The following is a 26,419-nucleotide window of genomic DNA, read 5'->3' as shown; positions in this document are numbered from 1 at the left end:
ATTAACATTCCGATTTACATTTCTCAATTGAACAGACAATTTTAACTGATGTGACTGAAAACAAGAACAATATTCTAAAGCTGAGTCAGAGAGTCGACTCATTTTAGGTGGAATGTGAACATGAAGGTTTCGTTTGTCTACCTTAGTCACTGTAGAGGTTAAATCAAAGAAACACAAAAGTTGTCGTTTTAAAACCACAACACAAAATGTCGTGGTCCTTGCAATGTTGTGATGTACCAGTAATGCGTAAATCAGCATGTAATGTATTAAACAGGGACGTGCACTCATAGGGCCCCTTAGGGTGCTTGAGCCTCTGCCCTTTCTGTCTTGTAGTAAAAAGTGCTCTGGTGCCCTCTGTTTTTTTCTTTTTGTATCAAATTTAATGAATTCATGTTAGAGATACAAGACAAAAGAACATCACAACAAAATGCCGCCAGTCTTCTACTGAAAGCCATTTTCTTGTAATTCTGGGTCGCATTGCAGCTCAACTCGGACTCAGAGCCGCCAAAGAGCAAGAGAGCGTGAGAGACAGCGAGAGAAACTGCTGCTTTTTCACTGAGTAGAGACGAGACAGTGATGCGGCTTGAATCTGTGATGGTCTTACATATGGTTTACATGTCAGAAAAACGCTCAAGGAGCCCTTTTTTACTTTTGCCAGACATCTGAACACAGCGCACCAATTCAACACAGAGCAGATCATGTTGGGACAAGAAGTTTGGTACTAAGTTCAAAATAAAACAAGGAAGGAAATTCCAGAATAAATTAACCACACTTGTAGCTTCTTATGTACATGTCTGACACTACAGCAAATTTATATGTTTAATGAAATATTTCTGATTAGATTTGCGTTCTTTCAATTCTGTATCATACAGTTTCACAATCTTTTGTCATACAATCTTGCCAATTACAACAAAAACTTGTAGAGAAGAAGATGCAAAAGAAGTGAATCCCAACATAAAAGAGGAGTCACATTGGATGCAGAGGCGTAGAAGCCAAAATGCAGGAAACTGGGCTTTGAAGGCAGAATCCTTTAATAAATAAACCTAAACAGAACAAAAAACGTGGAGAAACAAAAATGGAATAAAGCAAATTACATAACAATGTAGAACTGAAAACTGGACACTTCTACTCACTGAAGACAAAGAACAGAAAGGAAGACAGCTGTAGATGATTAACATGAACCTGGAGTGACTGATAAAGGACAAAACATGACCAAAAACATCAAACCTAAAATCCTCACAGCAACATATGATTAATTAAATATTATTAATGATGTTAGCATTTTGTGCATAAAAGTTGGAGGAAAGTTGTGACCATCTGTACACTTGATGATAGTGATGATTATGTAAGAGTTAATGGCCGACGAAGTGTGCGTTATTAGTTATTAGTTTTTAACGCACGCCGTGGAAGCCTGAACCTTTGCTTCCGCTGTGGTTTTTCTGCCCTTTTCTGACTTTGAGCCCCTCCCGCTCTAAAATCCTGTGCACAGCCCTGACTTTAAAGGTTAATTTAGGGCTAGACGAGCATTTATTTGTGTTTCCATTATATTTCTTTTATCTTAGGAACTGGTTTGGTTTTCTATCACATTTTTATCGTATCATTTGATCTGAGGTAAACAGCTTTCTGCATAATGACAGTATACTTTACTACTTAAAAATGATTAAACTATAATAAATTGAACAATAAAATAAGTTTTATGGCCAGAATTTTTAGTCTACTTTTTTTTAGAATATTTTAAAAAACAGCTGTTTTTTGTTTAATCTGAAACTGAAAATCCAACTTTGCAAAAGCTTGACTGATGGTTTCTCTGTTGTAAAGATCCTGACCTCCTTTAGCATGTTCAAAAGACTAAGAGTCACCATTTCCAAACAGGTAGAGACTCATATTTTATTCTTAACTTTTAACTTTAGTTGGGGATGACTCTAGGATTTTGAGCTGAGAATCTTACACTGCTGTCATATGCTGGATTGTCTCAGGAGTATGTTTGCACAGCCTACATCAGAGACCTGCCTGGTGAGGTAGATCCTGGCCTCTGTGTATGTAGTATTACTGTGGTGCTATGATCAGAGCTTCTTTGCAGTCTTTCCGTTTTGTTTTGTCCACTGGTGGGATTTTCCGCCACCAGCCTCTGTTTCTGTCAGCTGGGGCTGGGATTTGCTTCCATGATGGTTCCAGTCAGTAACGTCTATCTACAGCAGCGCTGAAATGCAAATCACACCAACAATTCACTCAACTGAAAAATATTTTAAAGATCACAATCAAAATAGCAAAACAAATAATAAAAAATCTACATTGCGTTTTAGAAAACAAAACAAAAGGACTTCTTTGCAGTTGGCAGATTTTATTGTTATGTATTTATTTGCATATAAATAATGTAAAGAATCTACATTAAGGAAAGTCTGCCTATTTTTTATCTATGAGATTTTTAACAACTAGTTTCATAGTTGTGAATTTAAATGTATCTTTATCTTCATGGTTGTTTCTTGCTTGTGAACTTTTTTGGCTCTGCAGCACCCTCGTGTGGCTATAACGGGAATCTGCGCTGGTGTCTTTTTTTTTTGTTTTGTTTTTTGCAATTGGAGGAAGTCAGCAGGTGTACTGATGAAAAACTGACAGCCCATTCCGGAAATTCATTCCAGATTCTTCAAAATAAAAGTCCAAGAGTAGTTCTCTCCTCTAGAAAGAACTTGTGTGGCACTACTAGGAAGAAATATTGTGCGTGTTTGTATAAAACACAACATAATAATAATAATAATAATAATAATAATACATTTTATTTATAAGGCGCCTTTCTGGGCACTCAAGGTCGCCGCACAGCATGTATACAGTATAAAATACAATAAACAGTTAAAACAACAATTTAAATAAATACACAATTAAATAAAAAATATACAAAAACATGAAAAGGTCAATGTTAAAGTGAATAGGCCAATTGGGAAAGATGAGTTTTTATCTTTGATTTGAAATGTGGGAGTGTGTCAGTGTTGCCGAGGTCAGGGGGGAGTGAGTTCCAAAGCCGGGGAGCAGAGCAACTGAATGCCCGGCTCCCCATGGTGACAAGATGGGCAGAAGGGACAGAAAACTGAACCACAAAAACATGAACCAAAAAGGCTCAAAAATACGGATCAAATCCATCTATGATTTTTTTTTTTACATTCAGTTGGTTTGTCGAGTGTGAAATAATTTATTAAATATGAGTAGTATTGTTAATAATACTCAGGCGACTTGCAAGCTCTAATAATTTAAGCTTTATTTATTTTTTCATTTACTTGAACAGAGTTTAAGTAGAGGACGAACAGCAATTCAGTTACAATAACAAACAACCAGGGGAGGTTACTTACATAAAAACATTCATGCACATTTTCTTACATCTTTAAGGCATTTAGTACACTATGATGATGTTTGATTAATTTTACATTTATGGAAATAGAATTTCACCTGAAGAATTAATTTATTATTATTATATATTATTATTATTATTATTATTATTATTATTATTATTATTATTATTATTATTATTATTATTATTATTATTTTAATCTTACAATGCTTTTTTTAGTTTCTGAAAAACAAAGTTCATTTTCTCATCTTGGGTAATGTCATGTTGCGTTAACAATCCGGGACATTTATTGTGAAAGTGCAAACCGGAAGCTCATTCAAATCGCAGGAAAGCGGAGTTTCATCAGGGCAGAGCCGGCTGCTGACTGTCTGTCCCTTCAGTGATGAGCGCACCGGCTGCTGCGGGCGGGAAGGGCGCTCACTGACTGAGCCGTTGGCTGAGGTGGTTGTGGGTTTGATCGCGGCAGCGCCGGCTGGAGTGAGTGATCGACAGGAAGATGCTGACCGACATGATTGCAGAGGAGGAATTCGAGATGAAGGAGGAGGAACCGTGGTTTGACAAGCAGGACCTTGAACGTGGTACATACACATCTCCTTCCTTTGTTTCTCTGCGCTTATTCACCTTAGCTTGACATTTAATTACAAAATTGAGGCTTTGGTTTAAATGTGCATTCATGATATTTAAAAATATTACATATTAACTTAAAATAAATGTGAAATTTGGGGATAAAATGAATGTCTACAATCAATGCAAAAAAGGTGCTGAATGATTAGGACACATGCAGGAAATGGCAAAGTCAGCAAGATGCACACATGCGGCAAAGAGGAAAAAAAAGGAGAAACCTCTGCTGTGTGACCTCACATTCACTCCATGTAATAAAAACTCCATGGATTTTGATTTTAAATTATTTAAATAAAATAAATGAATTTCTTAGAAAAAGTGGGGTTGCTGGGCTCCTGCCAGGCCCAAAATAACCCCCTCACAAAGCTGCTTGTAGGTCCTCCTTCCTCCATCTGTGACACACAACCATGATCCATGAAGGCCGCCTGGCTCCTGCTCACCCCGTCTCTCCTGCAGACCTCCAGCTGGCAGCCGAGCTGGGGAAGACCCTCCTGGAGAGGAACCGGGAGCTGGAGCAGGGCCTGCAGCAGATGTACGCCACCAACCAGGAACAAGTGCAGGAAATCGAGGTGAGGACAAGCTTCTCCTGTATTCAAAACATCACCAAAGTCGGAAACGAGTCGATCTTAAATATTTATATTTTTAAAAAGATGGTCACATTGATGGGAGAATTTTTGAAAAGTTGCTGGATTTGAACATCAAAGTAAGATTAAAAGAGGCAAATAACTTATCGAGATAGCTGTTAATGTTAAAGCAAAATAAATAGTTTTGTTGTACTCTGTCAAATACATCCCATTATGCAGACAAAAGCATAAAGGGATGTATTTTCTAGATAATTATTATCTAGAAAATAGATAATAATTATTTTCTAGATAATTATTATCTAGAAAATAATTAGAAAATTTTTAGATAATTTTCTAATTATCTAGAAAATTAACAATGTATTATTCGTTCATTTTTTTCTGCAATTAGACCACACTGCATAGAGTTTAGGATTTGACTGGGTCCAAGTCTTTGTCCGCATGTCTCTGCAGACTCCAGCAGTTAATCTCTAAAGAGCTGAACTGAAGCGGTTTACGATTGATTACCATTTTACTGCCTCTCATAGCTGCCTGATAAACACAAACCACATAAAAACCCATCTGAATGCAAGTTTAGCATTTTCTAAACGATGGGGACGAGCCAATAAAATAAAAAGTTGAAAGTGTCACAATGTTCTGAGTGTGATGACTGATTAGATAAATCGCTGACAAAGACTCAAAGATGGATTCAATACTGGAGACAAAACGCTGTAAGATCTTTTGTTGCAAGACACACACCGCTTTTGTCTCCATAAAGGGATGTATTTATAATTTTAAAAATAAAAATATTAGATAAATAAAACTTTTTTCCAGAATTTTTTTTTTTGCTCTTGAAAGTCAAAATTGTGGCATGCATTTTCAGATTTCTGTTTTCCAAGTGGCTAAATGATCTTTATAGTGGATTGTACCCTTCCAAGAAATCTAATTGATTCTAATCAATGTAACTCTTTGTCTCTTTTAAAGGCGTTTTACGTTGGCCTACACAATACATCGCTAATTTATCGTGATAGCCTGTGTGACACACGCATTTTCTTTTCCGAAAGACGATGTAGACTGCAACAAATACGTACCTTAGATGTTTACAAACACGTTAAAACAACAACCTATTGGCTTGAAATATTTAACCAATTAAGTAAAGCCTCCGATTTGACCAATCAGATGGTTTGGTGTTGCAGTGAGGCAAAGAAGTATTTATTCAGCCACAAGTTGTACAAGATCTCCCACTTAAAAATATGAAAGGACTGTAATTTTCATCATAAGTATTCCTCAACTATGAGAGACAAAATGAGAAAAAAATCCTGAAAAATCACATTGTCTGATTTTTAAAGAATTTATTTGTAAATGATGGTGGAAAATAAGTATTTGGTCAATAACAAAAATTTAATATAATACTTTTATATACTTTATGTTGGCAATGAAAGCAGTTAAATGTCTTCTGTGGTATTTTGGCCCATTCCTCCATGCAGATCTCCTCTAGAGCAGTGATGTTTTGGGACTGTTGCTGGGCAACACAGACTGTCAACTCCCTCCAGATATTTTCTATGGGGTTAACATTTGGAGACTGGCTAGGCCACTCCAGGACCTAGAAATCCTTCTTACGAAACCACTCCTTCATTACCCGAGCGAGGTTTTCACTCAAAATCTAAGGATACATGGCCTTATTCATTCTTTCCTTTACACGGATCAGTCGTCCTGGTCCTTTTGCTAAAAAACAGCCCCAAAGTATGATGCTTCCACCCCCATGCTTTAAAGTAGGTATGGTGTTCTTTAGATTCTTTCTCCTCCAAACACGACGAGTAGAGTTCTTACCAAAAAGTTCTATTTTGGTTTCATCTGACCATAGGACATTCTCCCAATCCTCTCCTGGATCCTCCTAATACTAGCAAACTTTAGACAGGCCTGCACATGTACTGACTTTAGCAGGGAGACACGTCTGGCACTGCAGGATTTGAGTCCCTGGCGGCTTGGTGTGTTACTGATGGTAGTCTTTGTTACTTTGGTCCCAGCTCTCTGCAGGTCATTCACTAGGTCCCCCCTGTGGTTCTGGGATTTTTGCTCACCGTTCTTTTGATCATTTTGACCCCACGGGGTGAAATCTTGCAGAGAGCCTCAGATGGAGGGAGATGATCAGTGGTCTTGTACGTCTTCCATTTCCTAATAACTGCTCCCACAGTTGATTTCTTCACACCAAACTGCTTACCTATTGAAGATTGAGTCTTCCCATTCTGGTGCAGGTCAACAATTTGGTTTCTGGTGTCCTTAGACAGCTCTTTGGTCTTGGCCATAGTGGAGTTTGGAGTGTGACTGTTTGAGGTTGTGGACAGGTGTCTGTTATATTCAGAAAGTTACAGATCTGTGAGAGCTAGAAATCCTGAATCCTAAATTCTTTTAAAAATTGGACAATGAGATTTTCTGGATTTCTTTTTCTCATTTTGTCTCTCATAGTTTAGGTCTACCTATGATGAAAATTACAGGCCTCAACTTTTTAAGTGGGAAAACCTGCACAATTGGTGGCTGACTAAATACTTTTTTGCCCCAGTGTATACACCCGCCTCTTGTGTTGATGAGGGTCATTTGAAATATAATTTAAGTTTATGCTGACTTTTATTCAAACAAACTGAAATAGACATAATGTATTAGTTGCTCTTTTTTGTTTTGCCATTTATTCATTTATTGCAAATCATATTGGCATCACAATATTGAACACTAATATTGTACGTCACACATTTCCCTAATGCCATACTGGCCTAGTTTAATATATATTTAAAGCCGCTGTTTTTTTTCTTTTGTGTCCACAAGAATGAGACATATTACCAGTGATTTATGTAATTAGTTTAAACACTAATTAAAAAAAAGGAATAATGCCAAAAAAATAACCTTTTTTTCTCCTAGATGACTTTGCTAGCATAAAAAAAAAACATTTCAGAAAGTGTTGTTTGGAGAAAACCAAAGGATTCTACCTACAAGTAGTTGTTAAGCATGGTGGTGGAAGATTCATAGTGGTGTGTTTTTTTGTTTATTTTGTTTTTTGGGTTTGTTGTGACTAAAATATCTTGTAGGAGAAATCTTACAGTGGATTGCTCTGTAAATACGTAAACTTTGGACAATTGATGTCCGTTCAAGAATGCGTGTTAGTAGCAAGAGGCCTGGTGCGAAATGTCAATGTGGTCCAAATCTTGTGAAATTTGCTTTTTCTATCACAGCTCTGTTCTAATATATGACTGATGATAGACTTGGTGTCATCTAGGTCTGTCTGAGCACAAATCACAATTACTAGTTTCCCCTCCATGATCAATTTTTAAACGGTTAAATTAAAGGGGATGTCATCCAAACATCGCTACCAAATCAGAGTCCCTGATTGGTCAACGTTTGACCTGGTTTAACTAGCAACATGGGTTCAGTGGCCGTGCATTCGGTACGTAGAGCCTGAAAACCTAAAAACTTGCATAGCTACACGTGAATGCGCGAGATTTGGATGGGAAGCTCGAAATGCGAATTTACTCAGACTTTTCATTGAAAGAGGCTGCTTGACGGTGCGTTGCCGAGGGCGATGTGAACGTAACTTTAGGTTTTCAATGATTCATTTGGCTTTTTTTTCTTAAATGGCTACATGTTAAAAATTGTTTACTGTTACAATGTTATTCAATTTGAAATTTCTTCCTGAAGCTACAGAAATGAGTTCTTTCTTTTCCGCTGAAGTATTTATGTGCCGATTCGTGTAAAGGACAGAATGAATGGTACCATGTGTCATCAGATTATGTGTTTTAAATTCTGTGTCTTTGCCAACTCTTTTCAATAAAATGACCTTAAATACCATTTAGCAGAGCAGGATTGTTCTTCTCACAGTGGCATAACTTTTTCCCGGGAATTTTCCAGAAATGAATAGTTGTAAATCTGTTCAACTTTCAGGAAGGTCTGGATGTTCTTTGATTTTCTAAAACGTTTTCGTTCCAGCCTGAAGCCATTGTCACTCTGCTACAGCCTCTAGCAAATATTAAACAATTTCAATTTTATTTCACGCCCACATAGTCTTCCAGAAATGACATTTGCATTAGGGTTATTTTTTTGTTTTGACAGTACCTGACCAAGCAGGTAGACCTCCTGAGGCAGGTCAACGACCAGCACGCTAAAGTGTACGAGCAGCTCGACCTGTCGGCCAGGGAGCTGGAACAGAGCAACCACAAACTGGTTCTGGACAACAAGAAGGCCCAGAAGAAGATCCAGGGGTGAGGCAATGGAAAAGGCTTTGAAATGTTTTGGAAGACTCCTTTCTTACTTTCTTCCTAACGTTGGAGGTTTGGGGGTTTCCGTACAGGCTGACGGAGACGGTGGACCTGCTGCAGACGCAGGTGGAGGAGCTGCAGCATAAGGTGGAGGAGTTGAAGCTGAGTCAGTCCCAGAAACCTCCTCCGAGACGGAGGTCTTCTGCTCGCAGCGCTCAGAGTGTTTCTTGCCTGCAGGAGCTGCAAAACACATTCGGGTGAGGATGAAAAGATGCTGACGAACCAGAACAAAATGGTACAGGACAGACTGACTCTTTTAATGCTCCAAATCGTCTATTTAACTCTCAAAGCTACTTTACTACAATTTGGAAACATTTCCTCTTAATCAGCGGGATGTATTGATCTTAATTTCCTTGTCACAGATCCAAAAGCTCTTTGGAAGCTTTAAAAAAGGATAAAGGAATCCTCAGAGCTTTAACTCCTCTCTACTAATCCCCTTTCCATGCTGCGGCCACTTCCCCTCGGATGGCGGTGGGCAGCTTTATTTACTTCCTGGGTTTAGTCTCCGTGTGTAATGCGGTTTGAGAAACTCATGCGGGCCAGCTGCACGGAGGAGTCCAGGATAACGGCGTCTGAGCTGGGTCAGAGTTCAGTCTGGGGGACGAGGTTGGAAGGAGGTCAAAGTCTGAGCTGGAAGACGGCCCATGCAGCGATAACTCTCTGAGGCTGATTGATACTAATCTAATCGCCTTTGGTCGCAGATTAGAATATTTTTCTCTTTTTTTTCCATTTGATTTTGTCCACAAATAAATAAATACATTTCAAAAAGGCTTTCAGATCTCCGTTGGTGTGTAAAAACCGAAATAACTGCTGTGATGTCACACGAGCATCCCTCTGAGGCTAAACTAGGCTGATTATCTTTGACCCTCTGAACCTCCTGTGTGTTTCCTGTCACCTTTGACTTTGTTTTCTCTTTTTTTTTAGCACATGCGTCACAGATTAGCACACAGTTAGGTAACAGTAGTGAGGAAGAGCAACAGACTGTACAGATACGGGGGGGGGGGGCAAAAAAGTATTTATTGTGTGAGAGAGGCCTGTAATTTTCAGGCATGTCATTTCTACAGCTGGTGTGACTGGAAAACTCACTGGTGAATTCAGAGACTAATGAGGTTTTATCATTTTTAAAGTGTCATTTTGGGTTTTATAAATTTTACTATTTTGTTTCCATTTTTTTCTTGAATTTTCAAATGAATTTAGATTACTCTAGAGTTAAATGACTAAAATGTTTTTGCTACTTAAAGACAAGTAGCCAAAAACGATAAAGAAATTGTGGTTTAAATAAGGGTCAAGCCTTCCTACCAAACCATAAACTACTTTATATATAACAAAGTCTAAGTTTTATTATAAATAATTTAAACAATGAAAAGAATGGTCTCTTCTGACTTGAAATAAATGCTAATTTCTCCCCTTGTTTCAAACTTGTTTGTAAATTTATAGAAGCAGAAACTAATCTCTCAAATTATATGTTCTAAACCTAACAAACCTTAAATTACCATAATGTGCTCTGAGGTCGTTTAGTTCTCCTGGTTGGGGTTTTATGCACATTTTGTGTCTCTGCAGGTCTGACTGTGATGCTGAGGAGGCCTCAATCGACCTCGAGAACTCCTCCGTCACGTCGTGGCACGAGGAAGAGCAGGCGTCGCTGCGGCAGTCCCTCCGTGCTCTCCAGGTGCAGTTTGCCACTGAGCGTGCTCGGAGGGAGGAGGCGGAGCGTGGGGCTGACCTGCTCGTGCAAGAGAACGCCGAGCTGGAGCAACAGCTGTCACAGCTGGAGGGATCCCAGGTACGTCTGTGGATTTATTGAAGGATTGTTCATGTTTGAAAGAATATGTTGAGAGGCAGAAGACTATTTATGACCCACTTTGATTAAAAATGGTGTCTTTGATGATTTTTACTTGTTTCTTGAGGCATTTTTCTAATGGAATATATATATATATATATAAATGAAGAAAATTAAGCTTAAAATTGCAGAAGACTATGTAAACAGATGGATGACGGGATGTTGGGGCAGACTTTGTGCCAACAGTTTCACCTACAGCTCCTAGGCAGAAACTAAGTCCTACAAAACTGCCAAGTTTTTTGGATTTTAATTAAGATGTCATAATCATACTTAAAAGACCCATGGGAACACTTTTAAAAATGATCAAGATGATAATTTTTTCTTCTTCTTCCTTTCGAAACCATGAGGCGAGGGTGTCCGAGCTTGAGCGAGAAGCAGAGGAGCTCCGTCAGCTTTGGAAGTTGGAATCCTCGTCAAGATCTTTAAGGCCAGATTGCATCCAAGGCTTCCTGCTGCACCCAGAAGAGGAGAGCGAAGGAGAGCCGGCGGCGAAGAGCCCATCTGTCCTGAAACGCTGGGCCAGTGAGCGGCAGATGAAGGCCACACAGGCGCCAGACACCCCCAACAGGATCTATGACCACGAGTGCTCCTGCGTGCGGCGGGCTGAGGTGGTGAAATACCGTGGGATCTCGCTGCTCAGTGAAGTTGACGCCCAGTACAGTGCCTTGCAGGTGAAGTACAACGAGCTGCTAAACCGCTGCCGCCCAGGGGTGGAGAGGGAGGAGCAGGACGGGCATCACGAGGAGGAGCAGTCTGCAGATCTGGACCCAGCCCGGCCAGCTCTGTCTCAATGGGAGGACTTGAACGACGGCTTCCACCAGCCTGAGTACAAAAAGCTCTTCAGGGAGATCTTCTCCCGCATTAAGAAAACCAAAGAAGAGCTGAGTGAAAACCGAGAGAGGCCATGATGAGCCGGCAGCTTCTACTGCGTCCAGAAATGCTAGTTTAGATTGAAACTCCAACAGGACAGTTGTCATTTGCACAGACTCTTTAACAGCACTGACTGTAGCATCACCATCACAAACCTTTCTGGGGAAACGTTTTCATCAACCGTCATTTCATTTGATCATTTCTTATAGTTTTCTAGAAGGAAAAAAGACCCTTATTTAACCCTCTGGCTATTTGGTGCTATAAAAAAACAGGTCAACTTTCTCTTAGTAAATGTTAAAAAGAATGTAAATAAAGTTTTAAGTAGGCGAATACCACTTTAAATTATTACCGTCATTAATGTGACAGTTTTTCACTTCTTAGCACTTTTAAAATTCACTGCTCGGTTCAGCTGCTGCTCCTCAGGTGATTATCTTTGATTTATGTCCAAATATTTGACAAAAAATGCACATCAAAAATATATGTATATATATGTTTTTGCTTTAAGTAGCTCTTTCTTTCAAGAAAACAAAGGGAACCCCATAAGATATAACTTTTGTATATCTGAATCTGTTTAAAAGTCTTGTCTGTATGACGAATGAACCCATGCCTGACCTTCAGAGTATGTAGGTCATGGATGTGCTTAGATTTCACTGTAAATGATTTTTGTTTTTTGATGTTCAGTCGATTGTACGGTAGGTTAGTTGGCTGTGAATGTACTAAAAGAAGGTTTGTCTGAGCATGGATCCAGTGAAGGCCTGAAAAAAGGAACTCCTAGAAGCTTCTTTTAGCTGCAGTTTGGTCGTTTCTGCTGCCTGTTGTGTGTTAAGCTTAAAGTCTGTACCACTGTTTATAAAATCACACCGAAGTGCACCAAGCGGTATCTGGTGTCCGCTTGACACCGTTTATGGGGGTGGATGGTGAAGCAACGTGGGCTCTTTAATTCACATTGTAAACGTGGATGATCTGGACACCTTGACTGGATGTTTCTGCGTGAAGCCATACAAAACAGAACAAGCTGTGCATTTCATTCATGTCTAATAAACCTCATTTGTAAATGTGTGCCTCACTGTGTTGGGATTTTTGGTAAATATTGTTTAAAAAGGGAATTGCAAATGCAGTGTTGCAGTTACCCCTTCAGCAACAAATTTGGGTTCTTGTCACATCCTTGACATGGTTACATCACACAACGTTTTTGCTTTGGACAGGCTTTTAACCTGTTTTCACCCGGCACAGTCTGTTTCACGGTAAAACAAAAATCTGACTCAAAGTTTACAAATCAAGAATTAATTTTGGAAGCTAAATGTACCATCAACTACCTCACAGACAGGCCACAGTTTGTGAGGCTGCATGACTGTGTGTCTGATGTGGTGGTCTGCAGCACGGGGGCACCTCAAGGGACTGTGCTCTCCCCATTCCTGTTTACCCTGTACACATCAGACTTCACCTACGACTCCCACCACTGTCATCTGCAGAAGTTCTCAGACGACAGTGCCATTGTAGGCTGTGTATCGGGGGGGATGAGCAGGAGTACAGGGGGGTCATCTCTGACTTTGTTAGCTGGTGTGAAGTTAACCACCTGCTGCTTAACACCAGCAAGACAAAGGAGCTGATCCTGGACTTCAGGAGGTCCTCACCATCACAGTCACCGGTGAACATCCAGGGTTCAGACATTGAGGTCGTGGACACATTTAAATATCTGGGTGTTCACCTGAACAACAGACTGGACTGGTCCAACAACACGGATGCTCTGTACAGGAGGGGCCAGAGTCGCCTTCACCTGCTGAGGAGACTGAGGTCCTTTGGCGTGTGCAGACAGCTGCTGAGGACCTTTTACGACACTGTGGTGGCCTCAGTGGTCCTTTATGGAGTTGTGTGCTGGGCGGGGGGCAGTGCAGGCAGATACTTGAAGAGGCTTAACAAACTGGTTAGGAAGGCCGGCTCTGTCCTGGGCTGCACACTTGAGTCCATCGAGGAGGTGGCGGACAGGAGGATGTTAGCTAAGCTGACATCCATCATGGATAACCCCTCCCACCCTCTGCACCAAACTGTAGAGGCACTGACCAGCTCCTTCAGCACAAGACTGTTGCACCCTCAGTGTAAGAAGGAGCGCTACCGCAGGTCATTCCTCCCCACAGCCATCAGACTGTACAACACCGTGTCAAAGTGACACTCCACGGTCCCAGGGGTGTTTTTCTGTTTAGTCATTGATTCATTTTACTTTTGTTGTAGTTGTTGTTTTTCAATTTTAAATTGTTTTTTTTGTTCCTGAACTGTTGTTTGTTTTTGTTTTTGGTGTGAACTTCATTAGTTATTTCTGTATTTTGAAAAAATTTATGTTTTCTTTTTTTTTACAGTTTACATGTTTTGCAGACCGCATGTTTTTTACACTTTTGCAGCTGTATTTATTTATTTAATATTTATTTCTTTATTTAATAAGAATCTCATTTTTGATAATAACTTTTCATAATAATTTTAGTAATATTTTAAATTATTTAATATAAATGTCATTTGTGATGTCCTTTATTGATGTTATATTATATTGATTATTTCTGAATGTCGTGTTGCTGCCACAGAAATGAAATTTCCCCATTGTGGGATTAATAAAGTCATCTATCTATAAAGTGGAGATGACAGACATTCTTCTGTCTGCAGGATCTTTTATGAACCAAGATGGAAAACAAGTGAGGCTGTTCAGTTTCTTTACAGAAAAGATTTATAGTCTCACAGAAGTTAACTAAAGATGTAGTGCTTATGCCAGATTAAGAAGGGTTTCTGCATTTTGTAATGTCTCCATTTGTAAAATCAATATGCAGTACTTTCTAAAAACTGCATACGATTCCTTGATCGTAGAGACATGTCAGATATGTCTGACACGAGACATGCCATTTGCAACATGCTATTAAAGAACAGAGTGAAAAAAATCTTTACAAATTAACAATTTTTGTCAAAACTTGTATTTGTGTAATGGGGAGAAATGAAAAGTATCCCCTTACAATGACACGTGTAATTCAAATTCAACTGTATTCAAATAGTTCAAAGAATGTCAGGCCCAATGGTTGGCCCTCACATTTCCACACAATCTGGCCCTCTTTGCAAAAGGTTTGGACACCCCTGGTCTATCGTATGCATGCTATACTTCTAATGTATAAACTTTCAAGTGTTCAATTGTTGCTGAGGGTTCTCATTCGTACATTCGAGCAGAACACATTTTCTTGATTGCATCTTTATTGATTTATGTTGAAAATCAAAACTCACTCCCAGGAACAATTTTTAAAACCTACATATGCTGGGAAAAGAAAAAAACTCATTCATTTGTTTCAAAACTGACTAAAACACAGAACTGCAGGAACATTGTTTCCTGCTTCCCTTTTGAAATGACTTTACATAAGAAACTTCTAACAGTGGAATCAATTTTTAATCTTAAACTAAAATCTGATGCAATAAAAATAGTCAAATGAACCGTATGAGTGTTATTTTTGTGGCAGACAAACGTTTTGTGTTCTCTGGGAAAATCAGGAAAAAACAAAGTGACAGCTCTTTGAGAGCGATTGGGGCTTTCAATAGTAAACACCATCCTGATTTATTAGTGAGAAAACATCTGACATGAGGTCACAAATGCCAAAGTAAACTGATAAACCGTGTATTTTCAGCAGGTCTGTGGTTTTTTTCCGATCTGCCTCTCCTGCTAAGAAGGCGTTTATCTGCGTTAGCGCCTGTGTTCAGGTCTGGAAAAGTTTCTCGTTCTGAGCACACAGCAGACGTCTTCGCCTTCTGCTCCCACAGCCGGGCTGCGATTAGTTCTCATCTCTCATTGGCCCTCCCACTGGACACTTCTGAGAGGATCTGATTGGTTGGAGGCGACGACACGCTTGTGGTCAGGATGGTACCGTTCCTTTAAGGTACCAGCAGCCTGCGTGGCTGCTGCAGCACTCCTATAATGATAGACAGCAGGTTGGAATGATGAGGCACAGCTGGTTGGAGGTGGATGCTCAGCCTCGGCCACGCCCTCTTACTTGAAGAACTCTGTCGACATCGGCCTTCGACGTGTCGCCGAGCTCCTGCGACAGCTTGGTTTGAACCATGCCCCTCCTGACCCGGAAGTTTTTGGTGAAGAGGTCGTAGAGCAGCCGACGATGCTGCAGCGGGAAAACATGTTTGACCTTAATGGTTTCACAGAGTTATCCTTCAGGAAACGGCTAAAAAGTCAACTATAAAAGATTCCCTTTAATGATTTTAGATGAGCATTTACAGCCAGAAACTTATAATCATACAAGTGTTTGAGTTCAATCGGATTTCTTCTAGAGTTTATTTAAAGCAGAAATACACAAAGAATTGAAGGTGCTCTTACCTGGTCAAAGTTGTCTCCACTCTCCCACAATCCAAACACTTTTTGTTCATCAGGAGCTGCTTTGCTTTGTGCAGGAAACTAAAACATTGAAGAAACAGACAAAAAAAAAGGTTCATTTCTGATGATTTCCATTTCTAGACACAAAACCTACTAATCTGACAAATGAGTCGAGTCATAGTTATGGGACTATACTCGATGTACCTGAGGCAGAGTTTTCAGGATGCTCATCAACAACTAGTCCAGACATCCACTGTCAAATCTAGGAGAACTGTGTAGTCAGAGTCTGGTTTATGGTGTTTCAATAGATAAAAAAAAAAGCATTTCTGCATCAATTACAGCTCATTAACTTTATTTTATGGTCAGATAGGAAGTTAGACTGTAAAGAGAACTGGATTCTCTCTCCTGACAAGAATTCAATACGGATCCATAAGTGGTTCTTTTAAAGACGCACTTCGATTAAGATGGAGTTGTTGTTTTCTCATGTTCCTGTTAAACATAAAGGACATATATTAAGAAAATTAAGCTTAAAATTGCTTTTTTTAAATATTTCTTTATTTAAATCGTTGGGAATCAGGAGCAGACAGAAAAATGCCGTTTGAAAAAGCTTTTGGGTGTGATGTAGAACCTACAATGGCAACGCTTTAAAAAATGGATCAAAAGATGATCAGAGTGGAGCTTTAAGCGATAAATAAATGATAAACTGAGGTCTTGATCTGGTTGAGTTGAAGAAGACAACCTCCTGCAGTAAAGCTACTTCAGAGCTGTAAGGAGCTTTGCTTTGGGGCTAATCACCTGTTGCATAACAGAGACGGCTTTAGGCCAGTGTCTTAAAATCCTCCAAAACAGACAGTGTAGAGAAAATAAGACCAGAGTTCTTTGTTCTCTCTGAGCCATGACCCAAAAGAGTAATAGAGTACTAGAACCGTACACCAGCGTCAGATGGCCTTGATAGACCCTGAGAGGTTTACATCACCTGAGTGAGGCTTCTTCTTTAAAAGCAACTGTTAAAAGTCGTTAGTGAGAAAAGAAAACTGATACCAGCATTTGGGGGCTTTTAGCAGCTGTGGGAATCCAGAGCAGCGGTTCTTAATCCAAGCAGAACATGATAAATGCTTTAAAACATGAGAATAAATCAGAGCTAAAATGGAAAGAGGCCATTTACACTGAAATTAGCTCTTTGTCGGTTTACATGACAAAGGAGCCAAACCACCAAGTCCTCTAATCAGTCTGAAGATCTGTTTCACAAGAAAAGACTTGAACCGACAACCAGCCTGCTCAGCAGCACTGTGGTCCAACAGCAGGAAGCCTGAGACACAAATACAAATCATCTGCAACAACATCCAGACTTACTGCAAATGCCACTTAAACTATTTTACGATTGTGACAAGAGTTTTACTTAGTAACAGATTTTGTTCAGCAGCATCAGTGGTTCAGGTCCTGTTCTTCTAAAATGTTGATGGGCGGATGTAGTCTCTGTAGTACAAGATCAGTGGTTTCTATGCTTCCTGTTGTTTTGCATTCCGTACACAAAAGCTTTCCTTCTTTGAATCATCCTGCAGCAGTGTTTTTGGTGTTTCAAACATGCTCTTACAGCATTTTTCTCAAAATGGATGACATGAAATAAAGAAAATTAAGCTAAAAATTGCATTTTTTGAGGATTTCTCTTTTCAAATTGTTGTGAATCAGGATGCATCTTAACAATAATTACTTTTTATGCACAAACAGTAAAAGTTTATTTAAATTCTAGATCATTTTATATTTAAGGAGTTAATCAAGTATAACCTCAATACTCACAGGCACCAGGATCTGTTTGCACTGGCAGAGCAGCATGGCGTCTTGCAGCAGGTGATCAGAGACAGAGTGGAAGACACTTTGTCCAGACGGTAAAGACGCCAGGTGAAGGTTAAAGAGTCGCTTTAGCTCGTTCAAGGTCAATACAAAATGCTTCCGGAAAGTCTTTTTCACAAAGTCCAGCAGTTGCGGAGGCGGCACGCTCGCGGGGCTCCCCCCGTTGACCTGATCGAAGCAGGGGGAGGAGGCGGGGTAACCGTTCATCGAGCCGTTGGGGGCAGAAGACGAGGAGGTGTCCATTGGCTCGTCCTCTCTGTCGCTACTCTGCTCCTGCTTGATGTGGACGATGTTTCCTGCATGCTTAGCATCCAGATCCTTCTGCAGGGACGACTGGTTGGCTTTCGCCCGATCCTGAGCCATCTTCAGGCGCTGGTCCCCGCTGATGTGGACGGGCTCTGGAGCAGAACACACTGATGTCAGAAAAGTAAAGACAAAATCATCACCATTTTAAAAACGCCATGTAGAGCTTGTCCTCACCAGGCTGAGGGGAATTCTTGGGCAAAAAGTCTTCTTTACAGACATTAAACACCTTTTCCAACCTTTAAGGAAACGACTGGTAACTTTTTTTTGAAGAAAAAGGCAAAAAAGGAATTTTTTTTTCAGTGGCTCGAGTTCGTCATACTTGCTCTGGATTCCGAGCCACAGCATGTTCTGTCGGTGTGCTACGTCTGGATGCTTCCTTATGAAGTCCACGTCCGTGGGCAGCAGGAACTCCCAGCCGCGGTTGACCCGAGGAACGGCCACGTGCTCCAGAAACTCCTTCACGTCCTCCGGAGGAAGCTGAAGGGGGCAGAAGAAGAAGAGAAGCTGGTTACCCCACTGGACAAAAGGGAGATTTCAAGAAGGAAAAAAAGCAACAAATCAGCACAGCACACAAAAAATGTGTTACATTTAAAATCAAGACATCATTGGTTCTTACTTTGATGATGGATGCGATCTCCTTTCTCATCACAGAACGCTCCAGAGTGAACCTCCAAATCTTGAGGAATAAAACATTAGTTTTATATGTATCATGTAAAGCCAGAGCATTCACTTTTCTTTGTATTCATGCCAACAGAAAAACACAAACGGGGTCAGCAGCTCACCACAAAGTCTCTGCCGCGACAGAGCACTTCAGCCGGAACGCCGCTGTGAGCACTGCAGGTGTTTTTTGGATACAGAACATCGCTGAGGACAAAACATTGATGTGTTAGAGCATGAAACGTCTCTGGAGGGATCTCTTTCCTTTACCTAATCTAATCTCACCTCTTTACAACCCAGTTCCCTTGAACCAACAGTGCCACCTGCTGGATGCAGCGCAGCACTGCGGTCTGGTCCACGCCAGACGCCATCAAGCCCATTAGATTGGCAAAAGGCATCACTTTGACTGTAGATAACGGAAAACAAGTGAAGAAAATGAAATCAAAGATTCAAACAAATCGATACGTTTAAAGAAGTCTAGCCCACCGTTCTTCATCAACGTCTTGACCTGCTCTGCCAGAGGAAGCGTGCGGAGCTGAGCCATGGAGAGCACGTTACTGGGCCCAGCAGGCTTTGCTCTAACACACCAGAGAGACAACGAGGATCAGGATGCATCCCTGCTCACGTCATTATGTTCGGATCATCGGGTACTTACACTTTCTCCTCAGTGAGAGGCGGCATCAGCATTGCTAAGTATTCCCTAAAATGAAACAAACACCAGATGAAGGATTTTGTTCCGTGAGCAGGAACCCATTAAGAAAAGAGATGATGATGACCGAGCACATGAGCAAACAGGAAGTTTGCATCAATTAGCAAGTGTGATTTTGCACAATTGACGGAAAATGTATCGTCATCACATAACAGGCTATGCAATATGAATATTGCAAAAGATGGCGTTACTTGCAATAAATGGATACCTTGAATGTTTACACACGAGCTAAAATGATCTTAAGGCAGCTCTAAGTATTTATCGAATCAAATGCAGTCATTTATACATTTGACTCCTTCACATCGTTGACCAATCAAATGAAGGCCTTTCATGTTAAATGCTACGTCATTTGGAGAATAATTTAGGTTTATGTTGACTTTTATTTAAATCAGACTGTTGCAGTAAAATGGAAATGATGTATTTAGTTGTTTATGTTTTGCTGTTAGTTCAGGTCATCACAGCACTGATCACTGATATCTCACATCACAGATTTTCCTGACTTTAACCATTTAATACCAAAGATGTTGCAGAGACAGGAAATAAAACATGCTCTTTGACAGTTTACCAAATTTCAGTTATCCCAACTGATTTTGATCAGTGGTTTACGTTAATTGCTGCTTTTCTATGCTTCAGAATCCGTGGGTTTGTGTTAATTGCTAAAAACACATTACTAACGTAAAGTGTTGCATATTGCTAAACTGCTTTTCTCCTCTTAAGAATCTGTTGGAATTATGGAAATGTGAACAGTTAAAGAGTTACGGTACTTCAAATAACATCAGCACTGGAGCTAAAGTCCTGCTGTTTAAGGGCTCCAGACAAAACCAGGCTAAAAACTTTTATTTTTATTTTTAAAACGTGTCCAACTAATCGCACATTCACTCCAATAATAATCAGAGCCCATCAGCTCAGATAGTGTTCCCAAAGCAGAAATCACAGGTTTCTACTTCAGAGTGTTGAACGTATTGAAATCATTGCGACTCACTTTGGCGATTTGACCAGTTCTGAGTTTTCGGAGGCGTCCACAGACGGACAGAACAGGTACTGTTTTTCATGATCTGAGCGTCCGTCCTGTGGTCAAAAACAAGGTCACCAAATGTGTCCACAGCGGCCCACAGCCTGGCATACGATGCAGATTGGGATGGTTTTTCTTGTCCTTTCACCTTCACACCGTGGTACTGCAGGTGAACCCAGGGCTCCTCTGCCTGCTTCTTCTGCAGGAACTCGTACGACTGGATCCTCCTCCGCCGGGCCTGCTCCGACTCGGGACGAGCAAACCTCACCTGACAGGAACAAAAGCAGAACGTATTTTGGGAATGATGCGTTTGGAGAGCCGCGAAGGTTTCTCTTCCTTGAGCTTCATTGTGTGTTATTGTCAGTATGTACTGTAATAGCTTTGGCCTCCTCTTCAGCTTCATCCTGGGACGAGTCGCCACCTGCAGGCAAAGGTTGCAACGATTTATCCACATTTTCATGGAGGCCTCTTTTTTTTATTGGGGGGGGGTGTCTTTATTAGAATTCACAGGGACACGTTTGTTTTTATTTTGATAATCAAATAAACATTGAATAGCATGTAGGAATCGGTTAAATGAGAAAATGCAAACAGGAGGACAAAACTCAAAGGATCTTGGTGTTTATCACATAAGAACCTCCTGACTTTCCATCACTGACCCAAAGCAAACTCATTTCTCTGAATATTACATTTGGGAGGTAAACACACCTTCGTTGGCCGCCTCGCGCTCTCTGGTTTTGTTATCGGCCTTGTCCAGATAAGAGAAGCTGGGTCTCAACTGCAAGATTCCCGTCAGAGGAGTGACATGAAGCTCGCCTGTTAGCGGCAGAAAAACACAAGCAGGAAATGACACTTTCATCTGGCTTTGCAGAGTCTGATGGGGGATTATTTTGCATTTTACTGTTAAATAATTCAAAAAGGTTATTCTTTAGATTGAGTCACTTAAGCAGCATGTGGAGCATGGAGACAGACCTTTGCGGAACACACCAGCTGCATATCTGGAGGTGTTGGTGGTGGCCTGGATGGAGGTAAAGGTCTGTTTGTCCATCATTTTCCTGAAGAGGATTAAAAGGATGAAGAACTCAGACAAGTGTCAAAGCGCTTCAGTGTGGCGATTAAAACCAAAGGAGACATACGCGGAATACGTAGTGGTTTCATCGTAGGTTGTGCCGTCCACATTGAGAGCTATTTGTTCTCCTTTACTGCGACAGTAGTTTGGACTCATGGTGTCCATGGATATGTCCACCTCCACCTGGACAAACATGTGCAGGTCAGCAAACACAGCTTGACATGAACTTCAACTAAAATCCAGCTTTCTTTAAATGTTGACACTCAACACTCAACATTAAACTAACTTGTTAAGTCGTTGTTTATGGACAAAACGACTGGATTCATATTCAAATAAACTGAGACGTAGAAATATGTGAAATTTTACTTAGACGTTGCTTCCAGTCTGCAGCAGTTTAGAGAAAGTCATACATTTAGATTCACTAAAGTTCTTCTGATGACCACAAATGAGTGAAAATGTGAGCATTGAAAGTTTAAAGTATACCTGAAGAAAGTGTTAAAACAAAACTATACGACTATATTCTTGAGATAACGACTTAAGTTGCGAGATAAACACTGCTTTCTTAAGGTAACGAAACAAAATGACAGCTCATTTTCTCGAGCAAACAAGTAATTAAGTCAAAATCTGATGAAAACGGTTTTCTGTTTTCTTGGCATCATAGGATACGTTTAATAGAAACGCTTAACAGTTTGTCACAAATATGAGAAGATCTAGGAAAAAAATAGATTTATCTTTAACCTTTAATGGATTACTTTAGTTGTGATCTAGTTGTCGATCATAAATGAATTTGAAAACAGCCATTTGAGCAGAAAAATTAGTGGTCTCCAATAATAATCTACTTTTTAAAATGCTTTCTTGAGGTATTTCATTTTAAAGTCGTGATGAAGATGTAATTTAATTCTGTTATGTCCTGAAATCCGTTCTTTTTATTCTCGTGATAATGAGTTAGTAAGACTCTACTTCAAGAAATCAAACTGGAAAAAAAATGTATATGAGCAAACATGACAAGAGTGGGACTTCTGTAATGACCAAAACAGCACATGAAGATGAAAAAAAATTGGAGTTTAGAGCTTGTTCACCCTCTGTTGTTTGGGTTTGATCTTAGCCGCCAGATGAGTGACTTTGTCATAGGTCATAATAGCCGGCCGGACAGGATACTGCACAAAAAACGAAAGATTAAACGATGAGTCAACACAACAAGCCAGAGGAGAGCTTTTTTTCAACTATCAAAGTTTAGAAAAAATACTATTTTATTAATCTGTTATTAAAGATAAATAATTAAAAGCTTAAGGAATAAATGACTAAAAAAGGAACATTTTGAAGAACAAATTTTAACAGAAACATTTCATTAAAATCAAGATAATTGAAATGGGTTTGGTGCAAGTTACACATTTTCAACAAAACATCTGAAAGGGCAGAAAAAATGCTTATTCATTATGTTTGTGGCTCTCAAAACAGAAAAAGAATAATAATTTTGAATTCAATTTTTCCTTTTTATGTGTATATTTATGTGACTAACACATTCAACTGACTTCCATTTAACAGTAAAAAAAATAAATAAAAAAATAAAAATAAAAAGCATTGACCATGAGGAAAGTAAAAGGTTTTAAGCAGAATATAAAAACAGGCACAATAATGAAGGAAATGCTTACCTGGAAAAGATAGAGCTTATCTGCGAGGCTTTTGGCGAGGTACACGTCAATCTACAGAAACACACAAATGAAAATCAGACTTTTCCACTCTGCACAAATGACTCTGAGCTTCAAGGTTTTCAACGTAATATTATATGAGTCTTAACTGCATTTCTATTCATGTAGTTATCTAAATAAAATGTCTTAAAACATAATAAATAAGAAAATTGTTAAACTAAACATTATTTGTTTAGCACTTTACATACATAACGTTGCTTCCTAAAGTGCATGAAACATAAGTACACAAAAAGTCAATTAAAAAATAGTTTTTTTGAAAACATATTAATAAACAATACCAAAAAGGTTTTTCTGCCTATGAATACATCTGCCTCTTAAACACAACAACTTCTCTTAAACAATGGCACAAAAGGCTTCCTTGGGCATTTTGTACAAACCACCTGCTAATCTACACACTAAAACTCCCACACCAAGTGTAAACTGAAGGAGACATTTCCAGTTGAAAACCCCAAAGCAGCGGCACTCCTTTTTGTACATATGGCTCAATATGCAATCCTGCAGATCAGGTTATAGGAAAAATGCTGCAAAACTCAGAGGCTCTTCTTTTTTGGGGGGGTTTCCCAAAGAAACTGATGACCCACACTCTGATGAAAATTGTTTTTTTTTTTTATGATGATGGAGGACATGTATGTGAAAATTAACCACTCTAATTAAAATGCGTTTGGAAAAACCAAACCACTTGCCTAATACTGTTAATGTTGTTTAATGTAAATATGTGACCGATTTCAGAGGCTGTCAGTAGTTTCCATTCTCTTTAGAGAAGGTCACAGTGTAAACACAGATGAATTGTTAGACAACAGCATGTTGGATTGTTTTTCAATCGACCGCAGACCACAGAAAAACGTCTTCAAATTAGCTTAAAACAAACACTAATACATGCTAGTTTAATGGGAACTACATTTACCCATAAACATGGTCATTTCCTTATTTTTGAGATCAATAAAGTTTAATTCATTCATTCAAATACATATTTCTCATGGCTCAAAGTTGCTGCATAGCAGTGATCAGAAGAGGATTGAAACTTTATTTAAATTCCAGACGTAAACATACCTCCTCTATAATTGGATCATCTTCATCTCCACTGGCCATATCTATAGGATCAGGGGAGCAGCAGTGATATATCAGAGGACTTCAACCTGGACAAAATAAATGCAAAGCAAGAATCCGTCATTGATTAACACTGCTTTTAATATGCTACAGCAGGTAATCCAAAAGAACAGAAAGGTTTAACAGAAGTCCTAGTAATCCAGATGTACATTATATTTGTAAAAAAAAAAAAAAGTGTTTCATTGGTAGTTAAACGTATAACAAGTTACATTTCTGTATCTATATGCGATCTAAACTAATCTGTGATGATGCAGCATGTCAGATGATGCTTTCACGGACCCATCACGGCGAAACTGATGTAATAGTACGCAACCATCCAAAAAATTGAAGTTTTTCACTTCCCTAAATACAAACGACGTCCAGCATCCTTGTCAATCTGTGATTTATGTTGGTTACACAATTTTCTGCAGGCCCACAGTTCAGAAAAGTCAGATAGTTCTTGCTTCGTTAGCTTCATTAGCCTAGCAAGCATCAGCTCTTTAAATTACTAGCCACAGGCCCCCACAACAGAGACACTCAAAATAACATTTCTTTACAAATACGCGCTTAAGTAGACAGAGACGAACGACACTTTTAACTGTGGAGTTTTCTGAAAATTCCAAAACTGAAGGTAGGCTGTAGCTAAGCTAACCAGAGTAATGTAGCTTAGCGTGCTAACACACACATCAGAGATTTATGATAAACAAGACAAAACATCAGATTTAGCACTTTGGACATGTGGCATCCCCATAGAAACAGCGTGAGGCCTCACCTGCTCACCCCCTGCAGTTTAAATATATAACACGTTCAAGAACAGTCCATGAGTGAACTACTAGACTTGAAGCAAACTACCGGGCTTGAGGTACCATGATGTTGACGCTGTTTCAACAGACACGTGGGGAGTTGGACGTGCTCGTGCAAATAATGCTATTCGGACCAAACTGCGGAACTGAGCACTGTCACGTGTCTTTATAACCTATTTACTTTAACTTACCTTTTATTCACTAATTCGTTCTGCATGTGTTTTCTTTAACTGTTAGATCAAGCGTTGAGGAAAAACAACGACGTACCAAAAAGAATTCTTGGCAGCGGTGGGATTCGAACCCACGCCCCCGAAGAGACTGGAGCCTTAATCCAGCGCCTTAGACCGCTCGGCCACGCTACCGTGATGCATTGCGAAGGAAAATGTGTCATCATAGTCCATAGGCAGCTGAACGCTGCCTATTCATGTTCAATTATAAATGCAACCACAAGGCTGCACGACGCATTACCTGTCCCATGTCCGGCTAAAGGACATGGGACATATATATATACGTGCCGTATATGTATATATGAATTGTGTATCACGAAACAACAAGAACCGAGACATTCGGAAAAGTTTTTTTTTTATTTGGAAATAGGTAAGTACCAATGAAGAGAAACCTTTTATACCTGGGTTACACTAAGACTGGTATAATTTACTTAAAGAATAAAGAATCAATAAATACTTCCTACATTTAACACAATTGAGTGTCAATCAGTTGTGTTAAATTTAAAACAACTCATTGTCACTCAACGTCACCCTAGTGGTATCCAGTCGAGATGCAACAATTCACTTTCTCCACGATTTTGTTCAGTTCAATGGTGAAACACACGGTTCAATTTTAAACAGGGAATTGTGAGATGGTTTGTAAATACAAAGGGTTGTGTCATGAAGGGCACCCAGTAAAACCAAAGTCAATACAGTCGTGCAAACTACAACAATAAATTTTATACTAATCGTGGCAAAGGTGTAACAACAACCACCAATGGTACAGTCATCCACAGGGTGCCAATGGAAATTGGACATGTATGAGAGGTGTGAGGCAGTGGTGAGATGGTCTTCCTTGTTTGTGTGGTGATGAACAGACTGACAGATGAAGTTAGACAGAAATCTCTGTGGACCATGATGTCTGCAAATGACATGCATTGAAAGCAGAAAGGAAGTGGAAGAACAACTAGAGAGGTGGGGGTTTGACGTGGAAAGGAGAGGACTGAAGGTCCGCTGCAGAAGATGGGGAGGATTTCCAGTCTAGAACAACAGATTGGTTGTAGAGGCATATGCAGACAGGTTGTAATGGGTGGAGGAAGGTTTAGGTATGATGTGAGACAAAAGAAAAATGTT

The 26,419-nt window shown here is 39.7% G+C and overlaps 2 protein-coding genes and 1 non-coding gene across 5 annotated transcripts; 1 reads left to right on the top strand and 2 right to left on the bottom strand.

Moving 5' to 3' along the window:
* Positions 1-2,317: 2,317 nt before the first annotated feature.
* LOC101161116 (cerebellar degeneration-related protein 2) lies at positions 2,318-12,590 on the top strand. Its single transcript, XM_004084986.5, has 6 exons — positions 2,318-3,918; positions 4,418-4,530; positions 8,620-8,768; positions 8,858-9,022; positions 10,386-10,608; positions 11,013-12,590. Exons 1-6 carry the CDS (start codon positions 3,837-3,839, stop codon positions 11,571-11,573), a joined length of 1,293 nt encoding a protein of 430 aa, XP_004085034.1. The 5' UTR covers positions 2,318-3,836; the 3' UTR covers positions 11,574-12,590.
* A 2,152-nt stretch (positions 12,591-14,742) lies between these two features.
* On the bottom strand, positions 14,743-25,525 carry polr3e (polymerase (RNA) III (DNA directed) polypeptide E). Of its 3 annotated transcripts, none has more exons than XM_011488307.4 (21): positions 25,347-25,525; positions 24,241-24,326; positions 23,134-23,184; positions 22,561-22,638; positions 21,549-21,664; positions 21,385-21,467; positions 21,121-21,228; positions 20,787-20,836; positions 20,564-20,683; positions 20,386-20,471; positions 19,350-19,394; positions 19,181-19,272; positions 18,980-19,100; positions 18,820-18,901; positions 18,654-18,713; positions 18,357-18,514; positions 18,212-18,273; positions 17,678-18,129; positions 15,884-15,961; positions 15,549-15,671; positions 14,743-15,467 (listed from the first exon to the last, which is right to left on the bottom strand). In XM_011488307.4, exons 2-21 carry the CDS (start codon positions 24,277-24,279, stop codon positions 15,411-15,413), a joined length of 2,061 nt encoding a protein of 686 aa, XP_011486609.1. In that variant the 5' UTR covers positions 24,280-24,326; positions 25,347-25,525; the 3' UTR covers positions 14,743-15,410. The 3 variants fall into 3 exon arrangements, with proteins under 3 accessions (XP_011486609.1, XP_011486607.1, XP_004080514.1); XM_011488305.4 differs by having other exon boundaries at positions 25,271-25,409; XM_004080466.4 differs by lacking the exon at positions 25,347-25,525 and adding an exon at positions 25,049-25,237.
* On the bottom strand, positions 25,360-25,441 carry trnal-aag (transfer RNA leucine (anticodon AAG)). Its single transcript has one exon. It is a non-coding gene; the product is annotated as a tRNA-Leu (tRNA).
* Positions 25,526-26,419: the final 894 nt, after the last annotated feature.

The sequence above is a fragment of the Oryzias latipes genome, chromosome 19, assembly GCF_053564925.1.
Source record: "Oryzias latipes strain Hd-rR chromosome 19, Olatipes_Hd-rR_3.1".
Lineage (NCBI taxonomy): Eukaryota > Metazoa > Chordata > Actinopteri > Beloniformes > Adrianichthyidae > Oryzias > Oryzias latipes.
The sequence above is the reverse complement of the archived record's forward strand: the minus strand, read 5'-3'. Positions and strand labels throughout refer to the sequence as shown.

What these genes read in the sequence shown, in the direction of transcription:
- LOC101161116 (XM_004084986.5), top strand. Translation starts at nt 3,837, where the DNA reads ATGCTGACCGACATGATTGCAGAGGAGGAATTCGAGATGAAGGAGGAG. An exon ending in GCCCAGAAGAAGATCCAGGG is followed by an intron (nt 8,769 to 8,857) that starts GTGAGGCAATGG and finishes GTTTCCGTACAG; the next exon opens with GCTGACGGAGACGGTGGACC. An exon ending in GAGCTGCAAAACACATTCGG is followed by an intron (nt 9,023 to 10,385) that starts GTGAGGATGAAA and finishes GTGTCTCTGCAG; the next exon opens with GTCTGACTGTGATGCTGAGG.
- polr3e (XM_011488307.4), bottom strand. Translation starts at nt 24,279, where the DNA reads ATGGCCAGTGGAGATGAAGATGATCCAATTATAGAGGAG. An exon ending in TCAAACCCAAACAACAGAGG is followed by an intron (nt 21,665 to 22,560) that starts GTGAACAAGCTC and finishes ATGTTTGTCCAG; the next exon opens with GTGGAGGTGGACATATCCAT. An exon ending in GTGGAGACAACTTTGACCAG is followed by an intron (nt 15,672 to 15,883) that starts GTAAGAGCACCT and finishes TTCCCGCTGCAG; the next exon opens with CATCGTCGGCTGCTCTACGA.